Source organism: Ovis canadensis, chromosome 11, assembly GCF_042477335.2.
Source record: "Ovis canadensis isolate MfBH-ARS-UI-01 breed Bighorn chromosome 11, ARS-UI_OviCan_v2, whole genome shotgun sequence".
Lineage (NCBI taxonomy): Eukaryota > Metazoa > Chordata > Mammalia > Artiodactyla > Bovidae > Ovis > Ovis canadensis.
The window spans coordinates 52,598,685-52,612,059 of record NC_091255.1 but is presented as its reverse complement, the minus strand read 5'-3'; the positions used below and the strand labels follow the sequence as shown (position 1 = coordinate 52,612,059).

The window sequence follows — 13,375 nt, the reverse complement described above, 5'->3', positions numbered from 1 at the left end:
TTCACAAAGTCTAAAGTTCAGTTCAGTCACTCAGTTGTGTCCAACTCTTTGTGACCCCATCGACTGCAGCACGCCAAGTGTCCCTATCCATCAGCAACTCCCAGAGCTTGCTCAAACTCATGTCCATCGAGTCAGTGATGCCATCCAACCATCTCATCCTCTGTCGTTCCCTTTTCCTCCCGCCCTCAATCTTTCCGAGCGTCAGGGTCTTTTCCAGTGAGTCAGTTCTTTGCATCAGGTGGCCAAAGTATTGGAGTTTCAGCTTCAACATCAGTCCTTCCAAAGAACATTCAGGGCTGAGTTCCTTTAGGATGGACTGGTTGGATCTCCTTACAGTCCAAGGGACTCTCAAGAGTCTTCTCCAACACCACAGCTCAAAAGCATCAATTCTTCGGCACTCAGCTTTCTTTATAGTCCAACTCTCAACGTGACTACTGGAAAAACCATAGCTTTGACTAGATGGACTTTTGTTTGCATAGTAATATCTCTGCTTTTTAATATGCTGTCTAGGTTCGTCATAGCTTTTCTTCCAAGGAGCAAGTGTCTTTTAATTTCATGGCTGCAGTCAACATCTGTAGTGATTTTGAGCCCAAGAAAATGAAGTCTGTCACTGTTTTCCATTGTCTCCCCATCTGTTTACCAAGAAGTGATGGGACCAGATGCCATAATCTTACTTTTCTGAATTTTGAGATTTAAGCCAACTTTTTCACTCTCCTCTTTCACTTTCATCAAGAGGCTCTTTAAGGGTGGTGTCATCTGCATATCTGAGGTTATTGATATTTCTCCTGGAATCTTGATTCTAGCTTGTGCTTCATCCAGCCCAGCATTTCTCATGATGTACTCTACATATAAGTTAAATAAGCAGGGTGGCATTATACAGCCTTGACGAACTCCTTTCCCGATTTGGGATCAGTCTGTTGTTCCACGTCCAGTTCTAACTTGCTTACTGACCTGCATTCAGATTCTCAAGAGGCAGGTCAGGTGGTCTGGTATTCCCATCTCTTTAAGAATTTTCCACAGTTTGTTGTGATCCACACAGTCAATAAAGCAGAAGTAGATGTTTTTCTGGAACTCCCTTGCTTTTTGATGAACCAGTGGATGTTGGCAATTTGATCTCTGGTTCCTCTGCCTTTTCTAAATCCAACTTGACCATCTGGAAGTTCATGGTTCACATACTGTTGAAGTCTGAGTTGGAGAATTTTGAGCATTACTTTATTAGTATGCGCTGCTGCTGCTGCTGAGTCACTTCAGTGGTGTGTGTGAGATGAGTGCAATTGTGCGATAGCTTGAACATTCTTTGGCGTTGCCTTTCTTTGGGATTAGGATGAAAACTGACCTTTTCCAGTTCTGTGGCCACTGAATTTTTTGCTGAGTTTTCCAAATTTTTTGGCATATTGAGTGCAGTACTTCCACAGCATCATATTTGTATTTGTTGCTGCTGCTAAGTCGCTTCAGTTGTGTCCGACTCTGTGCGACCCCATAGACGGCAGCCTACCAGGCTCCCCCGTCCCTGGGATTCTCCAAGCAAGAACACTGGAGTGGGTTGACATTTCCTTCTCCAATGCGTGAAAGTAAAGTTACAGTCTGCTAAATCAATGTCATGACCCTCTAGTGGGTCACAATCTATGATTTCAAAAATTCTGCTTTAGGAAGGTCCTTTTTAATGAATCTCTTGGTAAATTCTCTTTTTATGTAGAAATGCCTTTACTTGATCATTTCTAAAAAAATTTTCTTTTGGTATACAATTGAAAATGTTTTCTCTCACACTGAAGCATAGTATTTTCTATCTTTTTTTATTGCTTTTGAATCTGCTATCAGTCTGATTATGGGTGATCCTTAATTTTTTTCTGGGTAGTTTTATGATTTCATTGTCTTTAATCCCATAACTAACCGTTTCACTAGCATGTATTAGGTGCTTATTTTTTATTTAACCTGTGTGGTTTACCTTGTGCTTTGTGTACCTGTGAAATCCTGTCTTATCACTTCTGAAAAATTTTCAGCGATTATGTCAGTTGAGATAAATTCACCTACCATGAAACTCATCCTTTTAAATTGTGCAGTTCAGTGGTTTTTAGTATATTCCACAAGGTCATGCAGATACTGCTGCAGTCTAATTCCAGAACATTTTCACCATCCATGCTATATCTATTTTGAGCTGTTTCTTGACTCTCTTTTAACCTATCCCCTAAATAGTTAATGCATTTAAAAATTTTTTGCAATTAGGTTTTTCAGTTGTAAAAATCTCATTTGGTTCTTTCTGCAATTTGCATAATTTTTTGGTTTTGTTTTTTATAACAGTGTTTTGTTTGCTCATATTTGTAACTCCATTTTATATTTTAAACATTTTATAGTTACTTTATATTCTATAATAGAATATTCCAAAATCTGAGTTCTTGGAGGCTTAAATCTGTTGCTTATTTTTTGTGACTCTTGCTTGTGATAGATTTATTTCCTTTTATGTGTGTACTAATCTTTGATTATAACTCCTATTTTGCTGATCCTAATCTAGGGAAAAATTTGGGACCAAAATTGAGCATGCTTTCTTAGAACATTTTTTATCCCTTCTGCCAAGACCCAGAGATGCTGAAATTTCCAGCCCACTTCCAGGTTCTTTTCCTTGTTAGTGAGGCTTCTCAGGTTTAGCTGCAACACCTTGCTCAAACCTCAAGCACCATTGTCACCTATATGTCCTAAGGCGAGCCCTTGCCTATCACAGCTCTAATTTCTGTTTCAGATCATAGCTGATTTTTAAATTTTGTGGGTTTTTTTGTTTTTCTTCTTTGATTGCCCATTTTGGAATTTACTTTTCTTTCTATGGTTCCTGCAATACAGTGAAAATTGTGTTTTATAATGTCTGGTTGGTTGAGGGGCTTTTAGCCAAGGATAGGAATGGGGATGCCACAGTATCTAGTCCACCAGACTGCCAAAAGCGAAGGTGAAATTAAGTTCTTTTGACTTTTGTTTTTTTGAAGATAGCTCTTAGTATAACCACACACTAATTACCCCACCAAATTGCTACTTGTGTTCTATCTGACTTTAACTGGTACCATTAAATGCTATGAAAAGCCCTTTTTCTCTCTTCCAGTAAGACTACTTTTTTATAACATTTGCCAAGTTCATTTTTTTTTGTTTTATTTTGTGGTTCCTGTAGGATTATGTTGACAAAGAGAAGGCCATTGCCAAAGCATTGGAAGACCTTAGAGCCAACTTTTACTGTGAACTCTGTGATAAGCAGTATCAGAAACACCAGGAATTTGACAACCATATCAACTCCTATGATCATGCACACAAGCAGGTGAGGAATAGTTAATTTCTAAAAAAGAAAAAGATACTTTATTTGTTGTTATAAATATTAAACTTTATGAGTATACTCCCCAAAACTTGTTGACTATAGTTTCTTGTATCTGCCTGTCTTTATCTGAGGTCATCTGACTGACTTGATTTTTTTTTCAGTGACAGAAGTCCTGACATAGACCTCATCCTTCTAAGATTGTAGAGTGAAGAATTGTGAGCTTCATGCATAAAATTTTTGGCTTTGAATGGTTTCTAAATTTGTATTAATTTGATAATTCAGCTAAGGATCATTGGGAGCTTTTTTCCAGTTCTCCTTGTTCCTGAACTTGTTAAACTTTGAACAGTTATCTCAGGCCTTGGTCATTTCATCTTCTGTTATCTAAGAATTCATGCTGTGTTGGGTATTTCCTATCAGTAAGTCATTTTGTTACTTCGTGTACCTTGGAAGATAGATAAATCTTGAAAAGAGAAATAAAGTTAGATACTATTTTAACTTTAACAAAAAATTCTGATGCTGCATGTTGAAGAGCTTGCTGAAAAACAAATTATACCTTCTTTATGGCCTTTTTTTCTTTCTTTCGTTCATTGATTTAGAAAAGTAAATTATTCCTAACTAGTTACCAGCATAAAGAAGGTGGCAGTAATTCCCTTGGGAGATTTTAGAAGGAGGAAATGAATCCTTAAACCTGTAGGACAGTTTTGAGACATTTGATTGTAGGTGACTTTAGCAGAACTTGCCAGGTCTTTGGGGGCACAGTGGTTGTATTTGATAAATTTGTAAGATTTATGAGCATTGCTGAAATGCTCTTATAAGCTGGACATTTTGAACTGTTTTTCTAATCTTTGCTTCATCTTCAACCAACCATTTCAGTGCACGTAAAAGGCAAGCTTTGACCAAGTTTTCTTTTACTAGCATAGGAATAGTTTATAAGCCAGTTGTGGTCTTCCACTTTTTTGCATAGTTAACCATACCTAACCAGTTTAAGATTTAAGAATCTTTCATTAATAGAATTGTATTGAAGACAACTTTTCAACTTTACATGCAACTTTAGACATTGTTTTAATATATTGTCAGCTCTGCTTGATTTGAGGAAGAGAAAACTAGAGAGCATGTATATGGACAAGATATATTAGCAATTACCTTACTATTTCAAAGAATCATATGTCAAGAAAGACAAATGTAACAGTGACTGTTGCATCCAATTTATTGCATCCAAATCTTTTCTCAGCTTTTTGGTGTGTGTGTGTAAGTCAAATTTGGGAGTTTTTTTGTTTTTGTTTCATTTTCTGGAGTTAAAGACATTTAGCATCTAAATATATGTCTACCATTTTGGGCTCATGAAAATTTCTTCAAGAAATTTCTTTAAGAATTGTATTTGATAAATTAAAAGAACAGTTACATGTATATATGTAACTAAATAATTTTGCTGTTTACTCAAAACTGATGCATTACAAATTAACTATACTCCAACATAAAATAAAATTTTTTTAAAAAATTAAGAGTCCATAAGAAACTTTAGACACCAAAAGAACATTAAGAAAGATTACATTTCTAGTTGATAAGTTTCTTGACTTCCCTTTCTTAGAAAAGAATGAGGAAGTATGATTCAAACTTGAATCATGTGTTGACTTGCTTTATAATAGGAAAAAATTCTGTCAGAGCAAAACAGATTGGCAAATTAAATCTGAGATAACTACAAAACTAATAAAATTCACATTGACAACAATTAAAGTGATGGTTTTTAGTGATGGTGCTCTCAGTTTGAGAGTAGTGAAATTCTTATGGCTCTGGTTCATTTGAATTTCACATATTTATTCTCTTGTGTACCTTGTGTGGACTCAGTTCTCTTTGCCACTTTTCTATTGTGATTCTTCACCGGGGGAGATTTTGTCTCGCGGGGCCATTTGGCAATATCTGGAGACATCTTTGATTATCACAACTAGAGAGATGGTGCTAATGGTACCTAGTGAGTAGAGACTAAGGATGCTGCTAAACATCCTACAATTCACAGAAAAGCTCCTTGCAACACAGAATTACCTGGCCCAGAATATTGATTAGTAGTGCTGAGGTTGAGAAACTGTGTTCTCTTAGAACTATTGAAAAACTTTCAAGTACCCATGATACTGTGTGGCCTTTGTTTGGTACAGACCAGTTTCTGTCGTTTTAAGCCCCCAGTTATGTTGTAAACATTTATACTGTTCTCATCTCAATGATCTCAGATATATTCTTGTATTACTCTGTTTTAGAGTATCATCAAAATTAAAGTAAAAAATTAAGGATTTCTTATATTGAATTACCTTATCCATTAATATATAATATATCTATGATTCCTGGTCTGGCAAAAAAAATCTTCAGCTGGTATGACTAATGAATGCATGTAAGTTGATATCTTCATCTTGATCAAAAGCCCATCTTAGGTATAAAACAAAGAACAGATGCATCTAAGTTTGTTATTATAGTTTTACTTTTTCCTGCCTTTAGGATTTCTAAGGAGACTTTAATTGACCTTGGTACAAAACAGCTAAATAACTCCTAAGAGGAGGAGATAGGTCCTATTTTTCATTCCTCTCTGATGGACATGAACTTACCATACAAATGGACCTACCATTTTCCAAATTTATGCTCTAAAATCATAAAGACACCCTGTCTTGTCTTCCAGGCAGGCACACAGGATTATTATGAATCTGAGATAATAGGTAAGTACTTTCAACCCTATATTAGTAATCCCTAGTTTGCATCTTCTGTCAAAGTTTCACCATTAAAACTTTCCAGAGAAATAATCTATTATGTTAGTGGTAAACTTCCTAGTATAGGAAGGATCCTGAATACGCCCTTATGTTTATTAAGCACAAATAATTGCTAGTGGTAAAGAACCTGCCTGCCAATGCAGGAGACATAAGAGACACTGGTTTGATCCTTGGGTTGGGAAGATCCTCTGGAGAAGAATGGCTATCCACTCCAGTATTCTTGCCTGGAGAATCCCATGAGCAGAGGAGCCTTGTAGGCTACAGTTGCGTGCACACACACACAATGTCTCAAAAAGGATCTATTGGGTCACCTTCATTTGTGGTGATTTTTTTTAATCCTCCCCACCTCCTTGGTGCTATGTACATCTCACTATTCACTAGTTTTTCTCAGTTTTCTAAGATATCTTGTGAAGAGAGTCATTAATACGCAAGTATTAAGAGCCAGCTTGATTTTCAGAGATGAAAATCCTAATTAGACATTTTGGCTGTTTTTAGCAGTTTAACACTCTTTAATAGTGATAATTTTGTACATTTTGACATCTCCAAGGGTTAGCCTTCCTTTTCTTAAGAGGCAATCCAATCTGTGATTCATTTTTATATAAGTTAGTGTCATATGCCTGAGTGTTCAATAAACGTTAGTATTCATCTTCTACCTTTGTTGGCTTAGTTATAAAAGTTAGTGTTGACTGTGAAGCAATACATTTATCCATCTCTATCTCTGTGCCTTTTTATTTTACATAGCTTTTAAAAACACATATCTGCTAATGGATATACAGTGGAAACCATTTTCTTTAGCCTTGCAAGATTTAAATTCCAAACTCCACAGAATAGTCTCTTTCCCAGAGGTAGATTTGTAGCAGCACAGTGGTCGGTGCCTTATGTTAACACTGATGTGTGTTAGTTTTGCTTTCTTCGTGCCTTGTTACTCATTCGAGATTCTTCCAGTCTTACTCTTTTATTTTATTTGTGCCACTAAGGGGCCCTCCTCACTAGCTTCCCGTACATAAACTAGCGATCACAAATTCCCCTAGACGCATGCACAGTTGACCCTTGAACAACATGAGGTTAGGGGTGCCAACCCTCCATGCAGTCAAAAATCTGAGTATGATTTGTTGTTGGCCCTTCATACCTGAGATTTCTCTCCCTATCAATGGTTCCATATCTGTGGATTCAACCAACCCCAGATCTGTAGTACTGTAGTATTTATTATTGTACTGCAGTATTTACTATTGAAAAAAATCCACATATCAGTGGATCTGCACAGTTCAAACCCATGTTATTCAAGGGTCAGCTGTGTTTTGTCTGTTATTTGTAGTGGTAGTTTTTTCTCCTTTAATTTCAGTTGATTCCCAACTTTTTTTAAATGAGATGTTACATAATTCAGGTTTTGACTTACCTTGAAAAATTAAAGCTTCTGAGAACATTGGGCCTACATAATCAACATAACAGTTGGCTAAAGCTGAAAGCTTACTACCTTCTCTTTAGAAACACATGTGCTCCTTCTCCAATTATATATGATTTCTGCTTCATCTTCTCTCTTACACCAACCTGTGTAACTTACTGTGTTACCTGGCAAATCCCTCTATAAACATTTGAGTTTGTGACCCAGGCCTATACCTTTCCCTCCTCTTTACACAAGCTTCCACAGGTTGTAGTTGATGCTAGGAAAGTAGCACATTGAAAAGATGCCTGCTTGTTCCTGCTTAGTTAGTGTTGGTATGACTTCCTTGCAGTTTCAAAACCATGTGGTAGTACGATCCAGTTATCAAAATCTGGTACTGTAAAGCAACCTTGAGAAATTCCTTGAACTTGTTCAAAGAATCAGTATCTCCATCAGAGTAAAGAATGCTTTCAGCCTGCCTCCTCTTCCTGTTAAAATAGCTTCAGTATGAAAACCCCTGTACTCTTCTACTTTTTTTCAAAAAAAAAAAAGAAATACCAAGGTCTGTTTTAGCTGTAAAAATAATGGTTTCCTGAACTTTGTAAATGACTGAACTAAATTACTAAACCGTTTAAGCCTGTAACAGGTATTAGTGACTTCTCTATTCTGAACTCTACAGAGTAGAATCTATACTGCATGATTTAAATTAACTTTGTCTAAACTGTTGACTTTCTGACAGCTTGCTTGCTCTTAGTTAACTAGCACCTGGTAATATGTACCAAAAAACAGAAATGTTCAGAGTTTTCCTCATCTCTCAAAAAATAAAATAGGTTCTGAATTGAAGTATTTTCTGAGAAATTGTTTGGTGATGGAAGGAATGATCATTTTTGGACTTCACATGGGTTTCATTCAAGTTTGGTGTACTCTCCACTTGAAATTTCACTACTTACTGGTCCAATTTTTGCCAAGATACATTCAGTCCTCTATGCTTGGCACTTACTACATCAGGACAGTAAACACACCAAAGCCAGTTGAACCTCTGGCAAGACCAGATGCAGATTTGATGAAATGTAACTGTATTCCTTTTTCAGTGCAACTTAGGATAGTCAGTGCAGGGGTCATGGTGGATGAGACACAGAAAAGTATCAGTAAAAACAAAACTAAAAAGGCAAGGTAAGAAAAGATAATTCTAGGACTAAAGTAAAAAGAAAAAGATCATTCTAAGTGAAACCACTAAGATTAGCTTCCATGAAGATATTTCATAGCTGCTGTATATTTGAAGTGTTGATAGAAAATTATAAATTAGAAAAATGATAAATTGATTATTGTAAAAATGTGAAAAGGGTTAAGAAAATCATAAAGTATTTATGAATGCCAAAGCTTTATAATATTGACTTAAAGAGCACAGTTCACTTCTGAAGAGATTTTTCTCTGAGAAGCAAAAGCAAATGTGTTGAGAGAGGAATGTATCTCAGAACTTAAGCATACTGTAGTTGTATTTTATTTATTTACTTTTTTTGTAGTTGTATTTTAATAACCTACAGCAGAGAGGTGAAAATTTTAGGTTCGGTTGTGTTTTGTATTGCTGTGGATGCCATTTTCTTTGGGACTGTTTTAGTTAATAAAAGAATGACTTCATTTGGCCAGTCTCCCAAAAATTGAGCATGATTTGAGCCTTTTCACCTGTTAAATCTTACCCACCACCTCTGCTTTTGTTGAAAATAGACTCCATCTTAAACCCTGCTATCACAGCATAGTTAATCTTGGAAAACTCCGTGTCTGTTCAGGGAAGCTGTCTGCTTTTGTGATCAGGGGTAACCCTAAGCAGACCTTTTCGGAGCTAAGGTTGCTGGTAAACCCTGTATTCTAATACTGTTAGTATGTATTTCTAACTCTGTTCTTCCTTTTGGCACTCAGTTCCAAGGTGAATAAAAGTGATTCTGCCTTATTTACATTCTGTAGCTTTCAACTGGTTTTCTGCTCCTGTACACATACATTCATCACAGTGGTGCACCATGGGAGATTCTGGCATATGAGGCTATATGTTCTGTTGTAGTCTGAAAAGTTAAAGCAACTTCAGGAATGATAAGTTTATGAACAATATTACTGAAAAGAGAACTCTGAACTAGGATGTTGCTCTTTGATTTGCTTTGGGCCTAAGCAGCTCTTCTGAATTACGCTCCTTCAAATTTTACATAGAGGGCAAATCTTTGTTTTCCGATATGATCTCAAGGATTACATAGATATTCTGAAAACTTGTTATCTCCAAAACCACAATGGTATACCATTTCACACCTACTTAGGTTGCCAAAATGAAAGAAATACAGTAAGTGCTAGAGAAGATATGGAGAAATTAGAACTTTTCTACACTGCTAGAGGGGTTATAAAATGGTGCAGCCCCTGTGGAAAGCAGTTGATAGTTCCTCAGAATGTTAAATATAAAGCTACCATATGACCGATATGTACTCAAGAGAAACAAAAATACATCCACACGAAAATTTGTACAGCTTTGTTTACAGAAACACTATTCATCATGACCAGAAAGTGGAAACAACTGGAATATCCATTAAGTGATGGATATACAAGATGTGGCACAGCCATACAATGAAATGTTATTCAGCAATAAATAGAATGACTTACTGAAACACAGCATGCATGAATCTTGAAAAGACTCTGCCAAGTGGGAGAAGCCAGTCACAAAACCTTATATTGTATGATTTTGTTTATATGAGAAGTTTAGAATAAGCAAATCTATGGAGAATATAGTTTAGGTTTCCACACATTAGGTAGCAGGGGACAGTGAGGAGTGAATGCTAATGGCTGGGTTTTCCTTTAGGGATAATGTAAATATTCTAAAATTAGTGCTACTGGTTGTACAACTCTGAAAATGTACTAATAAACCCACTAAATTTTACACTTTAAATGGATGAATTTTATGATATATGAAATACATATTAATATAATTATTTTTTAAAACTTCATTATCAAAGTTAACTTATAGTAGTGATGATGGTGACTTCATGTACATAGATATGTGTGTGTGTGTTTAGGTATGGATATGTGGAAAATACCTTAAAGCAGTATACACATGATGCTATTAATGCCATACTTTTAAGGCTTTTGCTGAATTTTGGAACATAAATATAATGCAATGATTTTATGACAGATTAATTTGACATTGACCAAGTGATATTAAGTTATTGTGTTTCAGAGTAATTGTGCACAAATTAAGTGTTGCCATAAATTACTAATTAGAATTACGTTACTTAGCCCCAAAAAATGTTTACTTCTCTCTTTCCCCTCTGATTTTTTTCAGTATCTGTAATCAGCGTTAGTTTTAGTTTTCTGTTACAAAACATTTGGGTTTCTGTGTTACTGAATAAAACTCATTTTCATCACTTACTGATATGCACGTGCTAAAAGAAGAATTTACACCTAATGCCTGGTAACTTGGATTTCCTTAACCTTTCAACTCGAATCTTTTTTTCGTGAGTGGTTTACTGCTGAGGCTCTCTGTGTTCTCTGCTGGTCTTTTCCCTCCCTCACTGCACGGTGATTTCCTGGACTGGCTCATCCAGAGGCATCACACACACTGAATCTTGAATTGGCCAAGTAACTGCAGCATGACTGCTCCAGTTTGGGAGAGGAGAGACATTCCTCATTAATGTTCTGTCATTGGAGAGAGGCTGGGAACAGTGGGGAGAAGAGCCATGGATTTAGGGGTATGTGGGATCGTTGACATAATGGAAAGGGAGTAGTTGAAGCTCAAAAAGGCTGGATTATGTTTAGGCAAAAAAAACAGATTGAGTTACAACCACTGCTTCTTTGCTCACTATTTTCCATCTCTGTTCATGAACCAACAAATAACATATGAAAGTATGTGTTTATGTTCCCTTTCCCAGCAACTGATTCTAAAACTGAAACCAGGTTGATACATGTTTATTGAGCCTATCTCCTGTACCATAGATAAGGTGTGTGTGTTGGAGGGTTAGTTATGAAGGAAGACTAAGAGCAGTCTGTCTCCTTGGAGAGAGGGATTGCTGTCTGGTGAGAGAAAGAAATCACAGATAATCTTCTGACCCCAAAGAGATAGAATTCAGTTTCTCTTTACAATTGCATGTATATTGGAACATAGGATGTTTAGTGGCAATAGAAAATACTCTCTGCCTATTTTCTAATGCCTGAAATTCTCTTCACGTGGAAATAACAGTTTTATTCTTTAAAGTGCAATAATAGATTTTAAATACTTGAGAAAGATAATAGATTTATTCCTAGTGAAGTATATTCAATCAAATACAAGCTTCTAGCATCAAATTTTGTTGTGGTTCAAGAGAGAAGTATAGCATCAAAAGATATAAAAAGTATTTTATTAGATTGAAGTCCTCACTATCTTTTGATGGTAGAGAAAACAGTGTGGAGAGTATGTGGCTCATTCATTCCTGCCCACGTGCATCTCCACTCCTTACTGTTGACACTCCACATTAGTAATAATGTGGGCAAGTTTATTACCTGCACTGAAAACTGGTAAGATATACCACATTCTCATGTCCTTGGTTTAATTGTTCAGAGTTGAAAGGTAGAGCAGGATTTTGTGTCTGGAGCAGATATTTTTCTGCCAGGACACTGCGGTTTAGCCAGTTTTAAAAGAACTGGAAATGTCGTTTACATTTGAAGTGGTCTTTAGCCCCAACTGTGGATGGATATGTTTAAGTGCTGGATTATTTATTAAGTTCGTCCCTCTACTGGTCTTTTGGGAAATTTAATGGAAACGCCAGCTACCCTGTGATTGAAATCAATGAGAAATTATGTTCTCTGCCGCAAGTGTATATACTTTTTTGGACATTTGTTGTTGATTTTTTAGAAAAACAGGATCTTCAAACCCTTTCATTATGAATGGGGTTTGGTCTCCTTTCCTTTGAATCAAATATTTTCCAGCTAAAATTGTGTTATATGGCTTAAATTTATATTAATAAACATTAATAGTTCAATAAATAAGTAAATTTATTAGCAATTTTCTTCAGAAATTATGCTTTATAATTTTCAGAGATAATATATAGGACATAGTAGCTTTGGAGTCACCTAAATGATTAATTAAATCCATTCAGATTAGACTGTGCGCTAGTTTGAAGGTTTTAACTTGACTTTGTGTGTACAGTATGGAATTTGCTCAGCCTTTGAAAATAGTTTTGGATTGATGACACATCTGTACTTTTTGGTTTCCTTACTGGAACTCTGTCTTCTTTGACAGACAGGTATGTTGCTCATCTATTCTTGTTTAGAAAAGGTTATCTAAAGTTGAGTTCCCCCTCAGAATTCAAGTGGGAATTAAAAGTACAGGTCACAGGGGGAATTTCATGTGGGTATTCAGTGACAAATGAGCCAAGCTTGGTAGCCTTTTGAAATAAAATAAGCAACTTTGGAAAACTGACTCAGAATTAGGGTCTTATACCTTTATAAAAAACTACTTTTTAGATTGGAAATTGAGAAGTTTCTGGTCAATACCTTTTTTTTTTGTCATTGGTCCAATTCTGTTCAGAAGTTAAGGGGCTAAAATTCTGACCTTTCGGTTCTCTAAAGAATGAGATTTATGAGAATTCCCTGGCAATGCGGTGGTTAGGACTCCGCACTTTCACTGCCAGTGCCTGGATTCAAACCTTGACTGGGGAACTTAACCTTCTACATGCCAAGCAGTGTGGCCAGACAAAAATAAAAGAGTAAAGACTTCCTTACTATTATCAGAGTAATACCTAGGAAAACTATGTTATTTAACTTGACTGTGTCTCTAGTAAATATAGGAAAATATTTCATAACAAACTTTCCTACGGATGATAACAAGAAGAAATTGTTGAAAATCAAGGATCCAGTGTTGACCCAAATTATTCACCAGCCACTTACCAGATGCAGTCTGTGGGTTTAGTGCTGCTCCTTAACAATGCAGGGTTGATTATAAAG

The 13,375-nt window shown here is 36.0% G+C and overlaps 1 protein-coding gene across 6 annotated transcripts in view; it reads left to right on the top strand.

Moving 5' to 3' along the window:
• The window catches only part of GPATCH8 (G-patch domain containing 8), a 93,294-nt gene that overhangs the window by 67,854 nt on the left and 12,065 nt on the right, over positions 1-13,375 (top strand). For all 6 annotated transcript variants that reach the window (XM_069541620.1, XM_069541617.1, XM_069541623.1 and 3 more), the window contains one exon: positions 3,152-3,295. In XM_069541620.1, coding sequence (XP_069397721.1) covers positions 3,152-3,295 — 144 coding nt within the window. The remainder of the gene's footprint in view (positions 1-3,151; positions 3,296-13,375) is intronic.